Source organism: Helicoverpa zea, chromosome 3 (genome assembly GCF_022581195.2).
Source record: "Helicoverpa zea isolate HzStark_Cry1AcR chromosome 3, ilHelZeax1.1, whole genome shotgun sequence".
In the NCBI taxonomy this organism is placed as follows: Eukaryota; Metazoa; Arthropoda; class Insecta; order Lepidoptera; family Noctuidae; genus Helicoverpa; species Helicoverpa zea.
Window position 1 is genome coordinate 4,639,438 of NC_061454.1, and position 20,696 is coordinate 4,660,133.

Genomic DNA, 20,696 nt, shown 5'->3' on the forward strand with positions numbered 1-20,696 from the left:
CGGCATAAAGAGTACGCGTTTACGTTTTAATTAGTGTTTCTGGATAAATAATAGATTAACGAAGCAAGGGATGCCGAGCGCCGCGCGGTGCTCAGGTGATACCGAAGCGGGACTCAATTAGCAAAAACACACAGAATTAAGAGAGACAAACATGTCGGGTGGGACACATGACGAGGCGCCTCTCTCAATCCGAATTTTATATTGCGCCATTCATTATTCATTGTGTTTGTCAAGAAAATTACTGTGGACCTTTTAATATAACTTCCCGAGTCGCACAAACGGAGCTACAAATTGGAGTTGTGAACAAGTTCGCTGGAAGTCGCGACTTAACCTTGGCGATTAGAACTCGCGTGTCGAGCTGTCAAACAAATTTAATTAGGTGCTAAATTAACGAGGATCATTGGGCGTAGTTAGTAAATGGTTCTGTCAAATTAACTTTGGCACAGTATTATGAACATTAGTTCAGTATGTTATTCCCTTAATGTAAGGAGAGTATTTAATTTAAAAGATAGCTACGTCTCAGGGCAGAGCTTTCAAATCAGTGGCGTTGGCTGAAGATTTGAGAGCAATCTGTTAGATTGGTTCATTACGGCCTCCATTAGTGGAGTAATGAGTCGCGATGCATGCCGAAGCGAGTGCGGGACAGACGGGCGGGCGGAAGCTAAGGAATGTTTGCTTTATCTTAGTAAATAATCCCTGAAACCATTGCATATAAATTCATTAGTTATTATAAAACGATCACTTCCAGTCTTTCTAACTTCTTTCTAGTTTTTTTGCTCTGAATTGGTCATAAAGGCAGTCGCTGCATACTTTCGTCCTCAACTTCATCTGGATGTACTGGAAGTCGTGCCTAACATAGTTGAAAGAAGGTTAGGTAGATGATGAATTATTGTGATATCTACTGTAATAATTCAGGTGTACAGACAATTAAATAACTCACAAAATTTGATTGAATCATGCTTCGAATCACGAAGAAACTATGTTATAATTTGTAAAAAAAAAAACAAAGTACCTAAAATACATCTCTACCATAAACACGTAAGACCTAAATACTCAACTAATTTACTATCAGCGTTCAACCGCCGCGTTCAGCCCGCCAGTCTACGCCCTACGTAACGTTTAAGCGAAAATTAGCTGCAGCTTGGTGTGGAGGATTTCGAGTATGAATGCAGGTCGGGTGGTGTCCATTAGCCTAATTGGAGACGCGGCAGCACCGCAGCGCCACCTAGGACATGGCCCTTTGTTATACGAGATACTAAATTTGACTGGAATCTGCTAATAGACCGCTGAAAGCGTGCGGGAGTTTGATGATTTTAAGTCTTTTGATTTTGTCGGATGACGGTATTTTGTTTTGTTTATTTTAGGGGTTAAATAAAAAGTTATATGGAGCAGTTTTCCCTTTTTTAAATTGTTTTTTTATATACTTTTATGAAATGCCTATGTGGGTATTTATGTACCTAATTGAGACTAAGCTCGTGTGTAACCAATTAAGAATTTTACTACACATATCAAGAACTTTTTTAATTTCAGTTCAAAGTTCGTTAAAATGCGTATTGGAACTTAGAATTAATTAACTGTTTAAAACTTAATACATGACTAATGAGAAACCCTAAGTTGCGCTTATACTCATAGCATTACGACAAAAGGTAAGGGGTGGGCGGCAGCTCCTTCTAATTAAATGGTAAACTTTCATGAGCTCCCCCTCTCCCCCGGTCCCGCTAATTAATGCGCCCACGGAAAGCCGCTCGGACGTCTCGCCTTACGACCCTGAGACACTACGTCTTACGTGGACCCGACTCATTCATAACCTCAACTATATCGTATAGTAATCAATTTTTTTTTTTTAAACCAAAATGGATTCAAAGTTTCTTTCGATCTCAAGTACCAATGCGAACACGGCAATCCTTTTAGTAAGCGCTAAAAACTACGTCAGAGGAAGTCAATCCGCGGGCAGGTGCCGGCCGGGCCCGCGGCCGCCGCCGGCTGCTCGCTAAACGTATTGTCGTGTACCGCTTCTGATGTGGTCGAAACTAAACCCCAACTACTTAATTGAAAACCGTAATAGAGAATTCAAATACACGGTATCCCTTTTGATCGCTATATTGGAGGTGCGATGGAAAATTAATTGATCGTCTCGATAATGTGTCGCGTAATGGAATACAATTGTAGTGGATAACCGATATCAAAATGGAAACGCTCGCCGGCTGGAATTTAAATGTGCGAAATTTTCTCTCTAAATAATCCTGAATTAATTCAAATCACAGTTAGTAATAAACGTCTGCGCTAGCGCCGCAGCATCTACTGGGAGCCCGAAGAATACGGTAAAATGTTCCAAGTTTCTTCAAGCAATCAAGGCTTAATACCGTAGTGAAGTTTCAAGTTGGGAAATTATAGGGCGCGGGGTGAGACGCGGGCGGGCGGACGTCCGCCGCGTGTCATCTCGTAACATCAAAAATGCATTTAAATTCTTCGCAATAAAAAACAGCGGCGGGAAGTTTCACAGCGGCCCGGGGATTGAAGACGCCTGCCTCCAACCCGTGCGCTTTATAGCACTACACAATTCTGTCCACCCGCACTTTACACGATCCCCGATCTACTTACTAATAAAAGTGTTTCAGAAAATAACTGCGATCTGAGCGAGAAAGCGAACCAAATATAAATATGGCTTTCGCCAAGTCTGTGCCAGGATTGTTAGTACAAGCAATTGCCTCATTGTATCGAAGAGTTCTCCCTACAAGAGTCTCAATAGCTCTCCGGAACCCTCATTTCTTGTTGTTTAAGTTTAGCAGCGCAGTCATAGCGGTGTACTGAAGCTGAATTCATTCCAGACTAGAAAAAAATGCCTTTTTTGTCTATTAAAGAAAAATATATTTGCTTTACACATTAGGTAGCAACCCAAGTATGAGAGAATATTTACAGAAAAAACAAGAAATTGACAGTACGAAAATACAGTAAATTAGCATACACGTGCAGCTGTGTTTATTGAAACTGCAGAGAGAGTCATAACAGGTGATAACTGCGACTCGCTCAAAAAAACTGAAGGGAAAATATTTTCCGTGTCCGGGCGGCACTCGTCCCGGGCCGGCTCCCTCGGTCGGCTTGATGCGATAATTAGCCCGCCCACTGTCGGATAATTGCGGGATCCGATATTGTACCGGACATTTCAAGAATTGTTTACAGACAACGATTTTAAGCGTTCGACTTTATTTCCGATTCAATTTCAACGTGATATTTTTGTTTCTGTGTAGCCAATTTATGGAGGATGTTTCGACTGAAATAATAGTGCACGTTAAATCATTTTTAACTTTAACGTGTGACTAATATCACAATTTAATTATTTTGTTTTACTAAAATGAATCCAAGAATAATTAAAATTAATCAAACCACATAATCTGCAAACACAAGGCTGCAAACATTCGATAATTACAACCACATTCCATTACCGTTTATAAATTGAATAATATACAAAGGAAACGTCACAATAACGCACTCGCAGTTACAATAATACAAACTAATTACATTGTGACGGGAATTCTTTAATTAGCGAAATGAAACATGTCCGCCGCTGTGACCGAACCACCCTATCAATTACAAAGCAATGCAATTACATTCGGTACCTAATAAGCCACTTTATGGTACACGTAAAATACGACAATTTAACAGGAAATTAAAGTTGGTGCCGCAAACCACGGACGTCATTTCGCAATAGTTTGTCCAATTTATCAGTGTTGAGAGTCGTTAGGAAATAATCGTAATCGAAGCGAGCTCTGCGCTGAACAATATGGACCGATGTCGGCCTCTCTAATTGGCCCTTACCTGGAGCGCACTCGAGAATGATAAAGCCCCCATTAGCCGCCCTATTATTTACCTACTCGTCATTAGCGTAGACTTCATTAGGATAACGAGATAACGGAGCCGGGACTCGAGTACTCAGCCCGTGCAGTATTTTTGGTGTTTTTGGGCGAATTTCATGGAATCCTGACGATCTAATAGATTCTAAGAAAGCTGACTACTCGGAAATGTATAAGAGTGGCAGAGCCCACTGTTTATTCTTGTCCCAATGGCTAATAGTTTCTAGCGTTTACCTGTAGATTAAATTCCTTGCATCTTGTATTATTGTGAGTTTATCCATAATTTCAATAGAACTATAAACTACGATATTCCTACTTTAAGTTTTCGATCTAGGTCGTATTTCTTTCAACTAATTATTATGCCAGGTAACAATAACGAGAGGAAAGGGATCGTTACCCCGATCAGGCGTATTACTCGCGAAGTGGTATGATAACAAGCGGCGTTCGGAAGAATCACCTAATTATTTCCGAGTATTTCCGCGCTAAGTTAAATTATTATGTGCGAATAGGCAATAGGGACCACCCGATCGTCGATAGCGGCATTATAGTGAATGTGTTATTAAGATCGATATCGAGAGCAGGAAAAATGGATGCACCAGCCCTCGGCGCGGTACCACAAAAAACATACCGAATTTATTGTTAATTATAAAACTCCGGTGCGGAACATTAACGCAGAGATGCGATACCCTGATAGCCGCTCGTCTATTTATTTATTATTTAGATATCGGCCGGTGCGGTCACGACTCCATATTGTTTCGCTGTAATGGCATTAATGACCTCGGTTTAAAGTTGAAGTGTTAATTTGATTTAAAATTATGCTCCCGATTACAATCTTCACGTTCAACTTTCACCCCGAAGCTTTAATTACGGCGGTGATCCCCGATGGAGCCAGCGTGATATGACCCCCTCGCGTTCATAATACGCTCGATGCTAATAAAAGCTGGACGTAAACCACATCGGCTAGTAAACCTTGCTGCAATGCAGCTTAATGCACGAGTTGACATTATAAAAGTTAGAATTAATGATTTTAATCTCATTCGCCTTATTGCTGAATGTACGCTTTACGGCACATGTGTTTAGTGACAAATTATGCAAAGTGTTGGCCGTTTTAATGCAAAGATGCCAGCTCTATGGACGAGGTAGCTGCCTAGATTGCTATCGAAACATTAAAAAACAATTGCACAGCCATGCCTTTTTGTATGTTTGCAGTATATTTCGTTTTAACTGAGTGAGTTCTAAAGTATTTTAAAATAAAAGAGTAAGATAAGGATAATAAACCCTTTATCGCGAATGCTATGTAGGTAACTTAAATGAGCATTTTAAATACAGTTTCTTTTTAACATACAATAGTGGCTAAGGTTTGCAACTTTTCTAAGTCTGTATGTACTTTCTAAGTATATCTTAGACACCATTGGCTGTGTTTCGGATGGCACGTTAAACTGTAGGTCCCGGCTGTCATTGAACATCCTTGGCAGTCGTTACGGGTAGTCAGAAGCCAGTAAGTCTGACACCAGTCTAACCAAGGGGTATCGGGTTGCCCGGGTAACTGGGTTGAGGAGGTCAGATAGGCAGTCGCTTCTTGTAAAGCACTGGTACTCAGCTGAATCCGGTTAGACTGGAAGCCGACCCCAACATGATTGGGAAAAAGGCTCGGAGGATGATGATGAGTGGCTAAGGTTTCTGAGACGGTTTCCAAGGTTCGCCTCATAACGGAAACATTTGATTCAGGTGTTGACGGCGGCGAATTAAACTCAACACCGATCGGTAAAGGGCAACAAACGCACTGCGTGGTCCTAACTAACGCTTTAGTGTATCAGTTGATATAATACTACAATATGCAGTGACGTAGCTGATAACCCAATGGAAAATGCATCTCAAACTAAGTTCAATCTATTATAAAAATGCTTAAAGTGGCAATAAATCGACCCCGCAAATAGAAAAGTGAGAAACAATTTTCAGATGTTACAAAATTGCCATCGTTAGAAGTGATTATACCAATTACGTTTGATGCTTAAGTGAAAAGAAATGTGCAATATTTTTTACCCTGGAAAATAAGAATTGACGTATCGGGAGCGGGCCGCGGGGCGAGCGCCCGCGGACTGAGTTACGACCGCCGGTACTCGTAAACGTCACATTAATTAGCATGCCCACTAATGAGGAGTTATGGCGCTCTAATGAAAGGACTTGTACTCGACGTATTTATTAACGTACGCCCAGCGACGGCCCGGCCGTTGCTAATCTGATAGATTTACTAACATAACGCAATAACTTCTTTTTAAAGAAAATTTTGCTGTTTAGCAAGAGCTCCAGTCTTTAGAGTTAATTGTTTAAGATAAACCATCCGACAAGTAAAGCCGCAGTGACAAGTTAATTACATAATTAAACGCTTGCTACATACCTAATTGCATATAAGTGTGCGCAGATTTTTTGCTAAGTAAATAGCTGTTGGGTTAGCAAGGTCCCGTCAATGTAGCGAGCTGATTAAAATTCTGTCATAATTTGTTCTGGCGCAGATAATGAAGACACGGTCCTTCAGTGCAACCCGTTCCCGTGATTGAGATAAGTGTGATTCGATGTTAAACAAAACCGTGCGAAAGAACAAAGCGCGCGTTACCCCCACAATGGAGGGGTGAAAAAGACGTTAATAATATTCGTCAAAGCACTCTGGTTACATTAAATCAATTTGCCCTTTCCGCGCGGTAAGTAGCGAACTGTGTAATTGATAAGTTGAAACCCTTGTACCGAGAAGGCTACAGTTTGGCACTGCCAACATTCTGGCTGAGTTTCCACGTCACGTGCTGCCATCTTTCTTCTCTTTTATACAAATGAAATCTGTGTCGGTGTATATGTTTAGAAATGGGAACTACTTACTGCCCAACAACTGTTCCTAGGATCTGAACTTTATAACTAGATCTTGATACTTGTGCAGCCTATTTCAAATAATTTATTCAATGCCACAGGAGAACCTGCCTTCTGTTTAAAATCAAAAGCTACTAAGAAAAACTAAAGTAAGATTAGTTTCCTTTCTAGAAATCGTGAAAAAACTTACATACAACTTGGCTTTATTAAAAAACACCAAGAATTCTTCGAAAAAGATATATAGACTTATTACATCCGAGATAACTGGCCGATTATGAAATATCGATACCTATAATGACGAATTATCGACAAAAGAGCATACAAAAGTGAAAGCTCTCCGACCAATAACCGCCAGGATCGCACTCGTTTAAATTAAATTGCAGATTGTTTTCAATGCTCGATAGCTGTAATTTGACGTTGGTTTATTTTCATTGCCACGAGTGTTGTGAAAAAGTAAACTTTAAACGCGGAGTTAATGGAGGGAAATGGTTCATTAATATTGGAATCAGATTAAGTGATTACAGTTTGATGTTATCTATCATCGTGCATTGTGCTTTTTGCGGCTGTTAACAAAATTCCATGTCTTGTTTTGCTTATAGGGATGGGAATTTGACACATTACTTGTGTGGGGCTAATGTTAAAATTATATAATATTCTAATGATAGAATATTGGGAATAGCCGTTCGTGGTGTGGATTTATGCTTGCATTTATTTGTGCTACGATGTTTGATTCAGTATTTTATTTTAATAGTTATACTTCTTGAATAGAAATGTTTCCGATATAATACTAAATGTGTCATAGTCGTTATTACATAAAATATAACGATCAGTTCTGGTTTATTTCCATTCTTCAGTGGTAATTATTTTTCGATACATTATTGTTAACATATCACTCACTCGTTAAACCTTAGGTAGAATCTTTTAGAAAAACACTCGTTAAAAGTCTTTTACTTATCATACGTAGCAGTGGAAAATGGCTTATATTTATTTCAGTACCTTTTATTACGTCTAATTGTATGTAAAATCCTTGAATCGATACTCCCATTCGACGGCCCACGCGACTTTAGAGGATGGCCCAAGTGGAAGGCCTAATTGTATTGCTCTATCAATATTTAATCTGTAATCATGAGTATGCATGGCTGCATGTATGTAGGTATGTATGAATGGCATCATAAAGGAGTGCACCGGAACAGATCGCACGACAATATCCTAATTCACTCGCGCGAATGTAATCCATTAGTGTTCCCTCCTCGGGGCACCCCCCGCGCGCGCCTCACCCCCGCACCAGTCTGTCATTCATAAACCTCCATATAATTTGTATTGGCACATGTTTCATATGACTAATGGACGAGGGCACATTAAATATAAAAACGACGTACGCTTATTGGTGTTTACAAAACTGAAACAAATTTTTATTTTGAAATGTATGAGACTAAGAGATATTTGTGAAGGAAAATTCTCGGTAAGGATGAATTAAACCGAGGCAGCCTTGGCTGTGCTAAAAGGCCTACTCTTTTAATAAAACCTTATTTATGCTTATTACTGTCTGCTCCTACGCAGCTTTGCGTATCATTTACTAATGAAGAGAATTCTATGTGTACAATTGTGTATGTCATTCTCCTAATGTTGCTAGTTTTTATTGTAACTTTAAGGCGCGGCTCCACCGCAGTGCACGCTGTGCACGGACACGCGGCGCATTTTAGCTGCGTGTATTCATTTGTTTGACAACGTGGGTCTACGTTTCCACTGAAGTACACGAATATGACCCACGACTATGTATAGCGTGGCACGGCGCACGGGTAGACCCACGCTGACATCGTTGAGCTACGTAACCGCTTACAACAACTGCTCTGCGATAACCGAGCTGTACATAGTCGTGGGTCTTATTCGAGTACTCCAGTGGAAACGTAGACCCACGTTGACAGCGTTGAGCTATGTAACCGCCTATTCGAGCAAGCCACGCGTGTATCAATGACGTCAATTCATGCGTAGCCTCTCCGTGGGTTGCAGTGGACACAACCACATACATTTTCTTACAAAGCGAAGCTTAATACACGTGCGTAGCCTCTCCGTGCACCGCGGTGGAGCCGCGCCTTTATACTTGTTCGTCATGTTACAAACTTTTTCGTAATTAGTGTCACTGACATACGGCCTGTTGCGGGTCTGAACTAAAATCTATTAATGCGGAACGTTGCAATACTGCACACTACGATGAAAAAGAAATAATATTTCGAACATTACCATTGTAATGAATGACGTATTCGGAAAAAGGCAGATGTTACAGTTTTTTTACCACAAGAAACTACATAATATTACCTGGTTAATTTAAAAATATATAATACCCATAATTATGAGGCTCGTTTTAAACACGCTGGCTTCATAACGTGGTGTTTTTATTATGAACGTTATAATAAAATTAAAGCTAATGTGTAGACCTGGTCGTACGAAGGCAGGTAGTTTTATTAATTATTAAATTTAGCCTATTAAGTGCAAGAATTACGACCGCGTTGGACAAAACATCTTGTTTTAACTCTGTAATGTTATGTTGATCAAAATAATGGCCGCTTTTTATAATTATGATGATAAGCTATCATTAAATAATAAAGTTTTTATTTTAAGCATTATACATTTTATTTCAGATTTAAAAATATACATACTTATTGTTATTTTATTTTTAGAAACTACCTACATTAAACATTACCGTATAAATTCTTGGCTTATACGAGCCACAAAGAGGTACATATTTATTCAACCAACATATTTTGTAGAACGAATGGAACGCTTAAAACGAATAAAAACCAAAAGAACATATTGAGATGAGAGTGGTATTTCTAGGAAATTCATGATTTGACAATCTGTTTCCGACATGGATTACAAACCATGGTGCCCCGTTCAAGGAAAATAGAAATAAACCGACTTAGTGTAAACTCGTAACGATATTAGTGTAAACTGTCATCTATTATCTATCAGAGCATTACACGTACTGCCAAAAATGTTTAAACCGCATCACTTTATAGCAGTGTTATTTATAATTGAATAATTTTGAAAACATATAATCAGCTGATCAACAATAACTGTTTGGAATATTGACATATTCGTTCAAAAGAGGTTGCATAAAATTACTAGTAAACATTTTTAAGCCTGGCAACTTTAATGACCACAAACATTATTATAAATAAAAAGAACAAAAAACATTCGAACATTTAAATACTGTTCGTTCAATTTTCGAATCCGAAAAAAGAGTATTTTGTTGAAATTTTTCATCCATTAAATGTGTGCTCTTCCCAAAGCTTTAATACACTTAGGTACTGGCTGCGTTTTCAGAAAAATTAAAGAAAGTAATCAGTGGAATTACGGCGGCTACTAAAATATGTATTCGTCATAAAAGTATGCGCCGACTTCTGTCGAGGATAAATATTCATTATGACGGATCGTGTAGCGTTTTAGCGGGATTAAACGCTATTAACCCGCGTCGCTATGCTCTTAGCTAAATCAATCGGTCGGAGTATCTGTTGTTATGTATTCTATGTTACAATGTGTGCTCGCTCTCCAGGCCAATTACTTACATTTCTTGTGAATTATTTAAGATTTTTAGATTTAGCACTTTGTGGTGGCGCAGTGGACATACAGAATCATTAAGTTAGCTTTGAGTATTGACGCACAAACTATTATTGTATTGCTGTATGTATACTGACAGAACATAGTTTTGTATTTAATACAAAAAATCCAATTAATGAATATGAAAATAATGACGCACTTACTGTTACTTTCTTATTTAGGTTAATTAGCGCTTAGATATATTAGAGCTTAGTTATTTTACTTTTGTATTTTTCATATCTTGATACTAATTTATTTAGTTTGAAACATAAATCAAACTGCCGTCTAGACTATAAGCGTTCTAAAAATGCGTAAAACATAACCAAGAATATACTCTCATGCTTCGCTATTTTTTAGAGCCTTGTTTGTTATAATGAGCTTATTAGTATTCACGTTTAAGTATAAAACTGTTATAAAAGCGGAATGTCACGGAGGCATTTTACGCGTGTTTTATTATAAACAAAAATATAAAGTGTATGTATGTCTAATCTGCGTTAAGACGTGTTGTGGAGTCGTCGTCACTCACTCAATATGTATGAGCGGCTGTAAACACCAATGCGGGGGTTCGCTTCATCCGCCCGAGAGCTCTCATTCGCCTCTAATTAATTACTCAACTCAGTTTCAATTAAATTAACTCGAGATCGGGGCATCGACACGCAATGAATCGATGCCAGCCGCGATTCGATTAAGATCGTTAATACCGATCAATTTTACTCGTTAGTTATCAATAAAGTTATTAAGCGAGCCGCGAAGCCCCTACGCAAACATGCAATGCCAGGTGCAAGTTGTGCTTTCATGGAAAAGGGTACAATGATGATTGGTTCGTGAAGTTGTTAAGTGGGAAATGATTTAGATAAATGATAGGGCTATATTTGTAGCTGGTAAAAAAGGAATGAAGATATTAAAAATGCATGGGGTTGTAGAATTGAAATAGTTGCGACATGATTCGGTGGTGACACGCAAGGAATACGCAGGCTTGCGTCATTCAGACTGTAGCGTGATGCTTGGCTCCGTGACTTGCTGTCACATCAATAATTTGTGACGTCTTCAGTTCGTTGCAACGGGCTAAAGAAACGCAAAGGAACTAAAGCTAAGCATGATTATTTTTAGTGTACGAAATCCTTAATGAAGTTAAAGCCAGCATAGGTCTTTATGTTGTACCCCATTTACTGCTTTTTGCATGTAACATTAATTTATTCGTATTTCAGGAAATCCAATTAAATCTGTCTTAGGTACACATTCTTTCGCTCAATATTCGACATGCGATCACAGAATCCTGTATGTTTGACACCAGAATCTGTCGATACTGTTTCTACAGTTTTAGAATCCGACAAATGGATCGGTCAGTTAGGGTTGCCAGTCATGTCGTGTCATGTCTACGTGACGGAGAATGTTCACACCAAACGTATTGACATATGCGCTTGACACGCTTCCTCGTCACTTCAGGGTTAAATGGCATAAATCTGGTGCCTTTAAGAAAGTCGTCTCAGTGGGTACTAACGAACTTTGCGTGTTGAAGGACTATGTTTTGGAAAATGCGAAGTTTTTAAATAATGACTGGATATGGATACTATTTTGATGATGGAACAACTAAGTACATTTTGAAAACTAGGACACGCAGGAATGGCATTTTGATTTAAACGGCAAATCGTAAACTTATTTTGTTTCATCTGCTAATCACAAATTCTGTGTCAAAACTCCAACTCATTACAAACGTTACTATGACGCTTTTGATACATCAACTTAAAATTTATATCTCAAACACGGCGTAACACTAAAACTAAATTGGCCACTCGAAACTAGTTGAACCGAGTTTAAAACTGCGCCCTTAGCGGGGAGGGGGCGTTTTAATTACGGCGTTTAAGTAAAAGCGACGCTGCGTCTAGTCTAGCTAGCTGCATTACACAGATTCAGCCACCAAAAGCCTTCCACTTAGCTAATGAAACATGTTCGCGTATAGTGTTTTAAGCGGCGTCGCAGCCAGAGCCGCACTGTGCCGACCGTGCGCATTGTGAGCGGACGCCAGCGGCTTCGGCGGACTCGTCTCCGCAAATCCTCATTTACTTGCATTATTTTAATGGAACTATTGTGGGCGGATGTCCTTTGTCGCGTGCGGATGCGGATCCGGCGCACCGGGCTGTGGGAAATGTGCCGGTGCATAAGTGCATCACCGCTCTGCCCCAAATTGTACCGCCGATCCCAAATTAAACGGCAGAAAGCTCTGTTTCAATTTAGCGGATTTGAATAGTTGCTCAGATTGCGGAGCCGCAGCGGGATCTGGGTTTATTGTACACGTTACGTCTATAAAAATAGAAAGAAGAAATAACAACGTATCCATTTAACTAATTAAGTGGGGCGAGTTGGTTTCGAGGCCACGCAGCGCGTCCGCTGAGAAATCCCACGGACCTCTAATAACTGGCTTCCCTAATAAGCTAAGAGGTTGTCTTACTCGTATAAAAATGCAATCGGCGGAGCGAAGGCCCGGCGACGTCGTTCAAACTTTTCAAATTTTCCACAAGCCCGACGGTATTAATTTTAAATTAGAGCCAGAGACGTAAATTGTCTCCACATGTGAACGACTCGCGTTAATTAAAGTTTTCTTTATATTTCATGTTTTATTCTAATGTACGTATTAGAGTATTAAACTTTTTTATGTTCCACATAAATCTGATTTTCTTGTCGTTTTTATTCATAATGCATAATGGCTAATGAGTTACTGAGCTTTTATGTTGTGGGTTTTTATCAAAGTTAGGTTATTAGTTACCTGTCTGTAAATACAATGAAACAAAGATTTAATTTCGATAATGGAGTATTAATATCGTGTCGTATCCCCACTGTTGGAGGCACGCGTTCACTTAAGTCAAGCACACACAGTCGACTGGCACTTAACATGATCAAGTCGTGACTGAATTACGAGCGCGTATGGTTCATAATGTCGGTCTCGCAAGTGGCCACGAGCTGTTTCACACGACTGACCGTATGATTTTTCATGATCATAGAGTGGGGAGTTGGGGGCGAGTGTGCATTAAGCCTTAGTGTCACGATGTGATTAATTTCTAAACCTCCTGACGCCTTAACTACCTTCGTAATAACTAAACTAGACACGAACCCAAGCCCAATGAATAAATTAAATACTAATTTCTTGACATACTTTGTTTGAAGCGGATTGCCTTGCGAGTAATTACGGTTATATTTTTATTAAGGTTCTGTACCTAAGGAGAAAGTAGCGTTTCATAAAAAATGTAAGTCGGAGTATTTTTCATTACTTTTTGATTTTTCGTACTAAGTTAAGACTGGGAATTGTGACCATCTGTGTTACCAGGAAGATAAAGTATTGATGTCAATGAATTGACTTGTCGTCCTTATGTTGTCTTGACTTTTTTGGTATTACATTTATTTATTGAAGATTAATTAAGCACTTTTATACACGGGTTGTAAAAACTCCAATTTCAAGACCGACATAGCAACGATTACTTAGAGCATATCTTGGACCTCTTAACACCTCGAACAAGGCGACAAAATTCTCCGTATTTATAAAATACTGACGTAATTGCACACGTAACACTAGTATCGATCTAAATTGTTTATTTTTTACAGCGTCAGTTGAAACGGGTAATTAGTGTGGGAGTGATTAGAGGTGAGAGCAGCTGATCGGCCGAGGCACGCAACGGTAGCGGGTTCGACGCCCGGCCCGCTCTCACGAAGGGCGTTCGATCAAACTACCTTCAGTAAAAATTGTAATGTAAACAACCCTGTCTTACTTTGTAGAGGAAAATTTACGAAGAACAAATTGGCCGTGATTATTGAAATAACACAGTATCCTACAGTAGTGTTGGTTTTGGGCTTATTGAAGTAGTTAAATTTTAAAATATTTAAGAACTATACAAAAATTTATTTACCTGCAAAATTGTAAGCAGTTTGTTTTCAATTATCGTTTCACACTGCAGCTCTTCGGACACTATAATTGGTACTTATAGTAAACATTTAAAGAACATTTCGGTAGCGTCACGGACTCGTACAAAGGTACACAGAAGTAGCGTGCCTCGCCACACAGTGCAAACGACCCCTTAGCTCGCGTGCCACAACCGCTTTGAGGCCGATTGAATTAGATAGACAATAGATATCAGTCATCAATCAAAACGTCCAAGAGTTTAACTGTCGAAAGTGAATTGTTTATGATCGACGAGAACAGTAAAACCTCACACGGTACAAACTCGTTAAGAATCGACAAAAAGTAGAAGATCTTTCTAACCTGTCCAGTGCACTACATTAGAACATCGAGATCAGAGGGACGGACCTCGCCCGCAGCAGCCCTTTGTGGAAAGATTCCCGGAGCGAGTGCGAGGGCACTTTGATGTCGAGCCCGCCAGGTAATTTGGAAAAACGTTATTTAATTAACTTTCGACAAGTCGGCGTAATCGTGTTACAAAGCCGCTGGTGAACGGTCAAGTCTTTGAGCCACGGGCTACCGGCTGTTCCACCGGGACTTGATTTTTACGCCAAACATACCGACCATAAAGGCGCTGTCATTTTCAGGTGTTTTCCAATTAACATCGCGCCTTTGACCACGTCCGCACAAAGTTATAACTACAGCCTTTGTTATTACCCGTGTAGTTTTATTAAAGGGCGGCGGTGTAATAGAGACGCGCTTTTGAATAATATGCGAGCGGAATTAATTCAATTTATTGGCTCACAAAAGGCAATCACTTTATTTACACATTTATGACATATTTTCTTTGAAGTGCGTGGTGTCACTTTGCTAACATCCAGTTGTTTAAAGAGGCGTTGTGGCGTGTCAAATGTTTACGAGTCTGACCAGAAATTGTTAGTTCATTAACAGGGTTGGTACAATAGTTTTATGAGTTGCCGAAATAAGTTTGGTAGTGTTTAAACTTCGGAATTGGTTAGCGGTGCATTTTGTGTGAGCGCCGTAAGCAAGTCCGGGGCGAGACGAGCCGGCGCCCGCGGCGGCCGGACGACGCTGCGCTCCACGGGATAATTAACTGTGCGAACTATCCCCTTGTCCGACAAGTACTGCAATTAGAAATTTGCTTTAAAGCGCTAATAAATATCATTAACATTTGAGTCTTCGTAAGCTGCCACAGTATGTCTGCCACTTTCATTATACGTTTATGAAAACACCATGGAGCTTTTAATCATTGGAGAATTTATACGCTCCTAATCCTGGCAACTTTTAGGAAAACATTTTCTTTTTATAGTGACATGGCCACGTGTCAGTTCGCAAGTCATTTGTTTTAGACGCTTCAAGACATTATAAAATGTGGAGTAGATTTTCGAAGTGCGTTGAGTTCGGTACCCTCATCACATAAACAAAGCCACTCTTTGTGCGTTGTTCATTGAACAGATTAATTGTATTTCTTCGCCACTTCTATTTGCGGAGTTCGTATATGTAATCATTTCAATTAATTAATACGTCTTTCAACAAAGATATTGCGCATTTGTTGTAAGATGGATAGGTACGGGGATTTTCTTGCAAGACAGGCAAATGATGGAGAAAATTATTGTAAAAGTTAAGATAAGAAGCTACTATTGCCAAACTATACACCTTATTCTTATCATAAAACTGTCGTAACCATATTTAGCAAGAACCATACAGAAAATCAAAATAGAAACCTCACCATTAAACACATTACAACCGTTCCAGGAAACGAAATACATTTTCGCAGCAGCCCGAGCTTACAACGTAGTATTTCAATAATTATGATCGCCACGCTGTTCTGTAGCCGCCACCTAATCCGCTCGCACTGAGTGGTCGTGTCGTGAGTGCAAATGGTTTCTGCACAAGCCCTCGCCTTCATCCCTCTGTTTCGCTTATGATTCGTGAATTTTTAACACGTCTGAGAGGACTGGCTTTGCAACGTTGCTTTAAAAAAATATTGGTATTGGCTTTTAGAAATATGGTATGTTTTTGATTAGCCTCTTTTTGTCTGTGGTGTTTGGGACGAAATTTTTTATGTGGTTGGGGAAGTTAATTTTTGAAGTAACTTTCCATCTTTTGAGCGTTATTCTGACTGGTTGTATGGCACAATAAATCTACTCGTAACGGGAGAAAGAACAAATAATATTTACATATAACTTAGGTATGCAAGAACCAGGTGAAGGGCTAGGGTTTTTTTTATCAAGCATGCATGCAGGCTTTGTGACACTGCGGCTACGAAGCAGTGCTACGCGGGCTACGGATCCCAAATACGCTACGCGTGCACTCACATTCAAATTAATTTTATTATACTTGCGTGCGTAGCGTGCTCAAAGCATGCATTACACGTGCGTAGCGTGCTCAGTAACTTACTACGACTATGTCCTATTAGGCACGTAAAACAGCTGACGAGTTGATTCATTCGCGTTTGTTTCCCAACATATGACAATGTACGCGTGTTACTATAACAGTTGGTAGTGTTGGTACACTATTCGCTACGTGCCAGCCACTTTACGAGCAATGTTACTTTTATCTCTCCGCCTCAGTTAGCTGCAATAGACAATAGCAAAGTACGCAGTTACACGACAAACGACTACTTAATTAAACCGTTACAGGCTAAAATTGCTTTTTATCAACACTTTCCGTTTAAGAAATGTAAGTAGGTGAAACTGTTTAACTCTTTTTCTGGTGTTGTAGTTATCTACTATTGTACTAGGCCATTGATTGGGGCTGAATACATAAAGAATACATGGTTAGTTAACCTATAATTAAAACCTAACCTATCATTTTATTTTTAGTGTTGATACTTGGTTTACTTAATGGCTGATTTACATTGAGTCAGTAACTGACGTCAGTCCACTGACAAGTCAGTGCTGACCCGGCACTGCCATCGTGTAAATTGATTTGAAGTCAGTACAGTACTGACACGTCAGTACTGACTTCAATATACGAGTTCGCTCCCCCTCCACCCGCGCCAGTGCTACTGACCGCGTGTAAATACGCCCAAGTCAGTGAAGTCAGTCGCTGCCGCTCTATTGAATAAGGACCACGCTTCCTCATTTCGAAAGGACATTCCAGAAGCTAAAAATGTTAGCGTAATTTCGAGTTTCACTTTGGCTGGCAAGGCGTCTCTATATGTGTCTTGACGCTGAACAGAGCCTGATAATAACATAAGCAAATCGTCAAAGTTTTTTGGCGTCATTCTTAAAGCCAGTTTGTATTCTTTAGGATCTTCAGTTCTCAACTGGGTTAACAACAGAGAACCCCTAGTTATGTCTCTGTCCTCTATCCATTTTCTAATCCAAATTCGTTTCTATCTCTTCTTCACACATATCATCAGTTCTTGCATCATTACAGAGGTACATTTTCTTAACAAATTATTAACTTTTATTTTTTGCTGTTTTCGAGAATTTATTTTTCCGCACTGACTTTACGAACGTGTGTACACCAAAAGAAATATCCTCGACTACTGACGAAACACTAACTTCGTGTAAATAGCACGCGTCAGTTTTCGGCGCCTACACTGACGTCAGTTACTGACTCAATGTAAATCAGCCTTAATGTCTGTCTACTGACGTAAACTTTATTTATATAGACAAGGAACTTGTTATACTTGTTTCAATGACGTCATATTATGTAAAGTTATAGAAGCATGTGAATGAAATTTTACGATTTTGTCTCTATAAGAACTTATTTTTGCACATTTTCTAGAAGCTTGTCGTTGTCAGTGAACATTTGTGATAGTTGTACAAATACTTTTAATAACGATAAAACGACTAAAATTGAAGTCATGCCGATATTCCCCAATTACGTCACCAAATTACGAACTACGTACAGAAGTGGAAATACCGATTTTCTGAATACTCCATTCAATTGGCAATTCACCGCGGTGTCAATCAACCCGCCCCCCGGCAGACAATAATTAACGCAATTAATTAAGTTTAGGAAATACCTTAATTAATGATCACGCTAGTCACGACGTGTAAGTGTTTGCCGGCAAAGGTCAACCGTGAACCCGCCCACGAGGTAAACCTTCGAGGGTTTATTAAAGAATGTTGAGGCGCGGCCCAATGATCCATTCGGATAATCGATTTATGGTCGATTAAATTAATTATTGTGTTTCGGTTCAATAAAAATGGTCGTTTTTAATTTGTAAATGGTTGAGGATTCGGACCTGTCAAACTCCCCAGTTATTGAAAACAATTACATACAAGATTTTCGCCTCAGTCCAAATCTGAGCGTAACATGGAGTGCTATCTCGTTCCCGAAGTGATAAACGGATTCCTTGACCTTATGTGGTGGTCCAAAATTGCGGTATTAAATGCAGTATTCGCGACATACCTCCTCGTAGTCCTTATGTGAGTGTTGCGGCGCCTGCGCGCGCGCAGCTGGTGCTCATTCGCGCGAGCGGCGCGGGCGCCCCACTTTGTTCTTGCGCATCGGCGCGCCCGGCGCCCCCGTCGCGTTCGCGCCCTTCATCAGCTTCTGCCAGTCTTGCTCGCACACTGGTACGCCCGAGAGCAAGTAATACCTGGGGAAGTAGATATTTTGTAGTTTGCAGCAGTTGCTTAAAGTAAAAGTTTGGGTGTAAGGGGGCAAACCACAAGCCAACCTCACCGGCCAGTGATGCACTCTGCTGAAAAATGGACGAGGCTTTAGTGATGGATGAGGGGCGGTATAATCACCACATAGTACTAAGTGGGACATTAAATGCCTTGTTCGCATCTCATCATCATCTATAAAAAATATTCACACTGCGCTCACCAACACGTAAGCACAGCGCGGTGAGTATGGGCGAGTCCATCAAGTCTGGAGAAGGTCTTTGTCCAGCAAAGTTTACCTATCCTATACCCTGGATGGTGAGCTATCCTATAATACCCTATATACTGACCTATCGCCCTGCATGAGGTGTGATCCGCATTTGGAGCATGCGAAGCACTTTATGTGGAATACATGGAGCGGCTGTTGTGGTGCGTTCGTCCTCATCACGAACTCGCTGGCTGGGATGGCCTGCCCGCATCCCGCGCACGCGCCTCCTGAACCGAACATTCTGGAACAAGACAGCCTTATTTTAACTTGCTTTAGAAGCTCAAATACCCCGGGCCCAGGGAGGGGACAACAGCCCAATATTGAAACAGAACTGTTTAGTAGGAAAAGGTATATACTTCTCGGTAGACCATAGGAGATGACGAATCGTGTCGTCATTTCTCGCACAGTCTACAGAAAAGAGGACAAAGGAAGGGAAAACCACTCAACATTAGGACAACTTGAGCCATAATTATAAGGATGAATATACTACTTGTCTAGTCATTTAATTATGCTAAAAATCAAGGGGAATTCCGAGTGTGTTGAAAGAGGATAATGTGGGCGATAACTAGTGTGGGACATTATTAGCTTAATCTCAAATAACAAACATTATAAACATTAAACATTATATAACAATAAATAAAACATTAGAAATTTCATTAGAGATAAGCTGTGCCCTTGTACAATTTTTCCTATTATTTATTGTTGTTTGTGTTTTATGTGTACAAAATTGTTAAATAAATAAATAAACATGATAAAATATAAAAACCATAAATATAGCTACACAGTATATTAAAAATAAATATTAAATCAAACAAAAAACTAATTTAAAACCCACTTTTCTAGTTGGCTAATTAGAACGCGAACTAATTACAAGTATTGAAATATTCTCTAATGAAGTTGGAGTATTTTAAACGACCTGCGCTCTCAGAATGTTTAAATTGAAGATTAAAATGATCGACATCCGAGGTACTAAGAGCTAACAAGCTAGCTTCAATCCGTTAAAATGCCACGATTATTGCTCGTTAAGCTTTGATAAATGGATAATAAAGTAACGACGGTGACTATAAATCACTCAAATATACATGCTTATTTGTACTGCTGTTTAAACACTAAATTACTGGGTATATTTATAAAATTATTGCTAGTTTCACGCCAGAAAATTTGCTTGATATTTAGAGCACCAGACAGCCTGCTGAACTATAGTTTTACTGCTCAGAAGTTAATCCTATGCGTGTGATATTTTTGCCAAAATCCTTGTTTTCGTCCATCTGTCATTGTTTCTTTTGACAATCTAAATTAAGGAAGGATTTATTGACTTGTCAACCTTTAAACCAAAATTAGGTAAAAATCCTTCCTACGGGCCTACGGCCTTCCACTCTCTATTTCTCTAGTTCTTCATTGAACGCAGTCATATAAAATCTCAGAACATAAAAAGAGCTGGTTTATTATTAGCCAAAGACCACCTATCCAGTTTAAATAATATAACAATTTATCAATCATCATTTCTCCGTCATAAGGCGTAGTTAAATTTTCTATTTCTCCTTTAACTTTTTCAACGCTATGTTGTAAAATCAATCACTCGTTTCTTAGTGATTTAGCGTATAATTAATAAGGCTCAAGGGGCCATATTGAATGGTTTATGA

General features: G+C 39.5%; 1 protein-coding gene across 2 annotated transcripts in view; it reads right to left on the reverse strand.

Moving 5' to 3' along the window:
• The window catches only part of LOC124646096 (LIM domain transcription factor LMO4), an 83,185-nt gene that overhangs the window by 12,356 nt on the left and 50,133 nt on the right, over nt 1–20,696 (reverse strand). The window contains exons 3-4 of one of the 2 annotated variants that reach the window (XM_047186142.1): nt 19,136–19,294; nt 18,586–18,775 (exon numbers count right to left, since the gene is read on the reverse strand). In XM_047186142.1, the coding sequence (XP_047042098.1) occupies nt 18,640–18,775; nt 19,136–19,294 (295 nt within the window). In that variant the 3' untranslated portion in view covers nt 18,586–18,639. Of the gene's footprint in view, nt 1–18,585; nt 18,776–19,135; nt 19,310–20,696 lie in introns of both variants that reach the window. The other variant, XM_047186141.1, reaches the window with a different exon arrangement.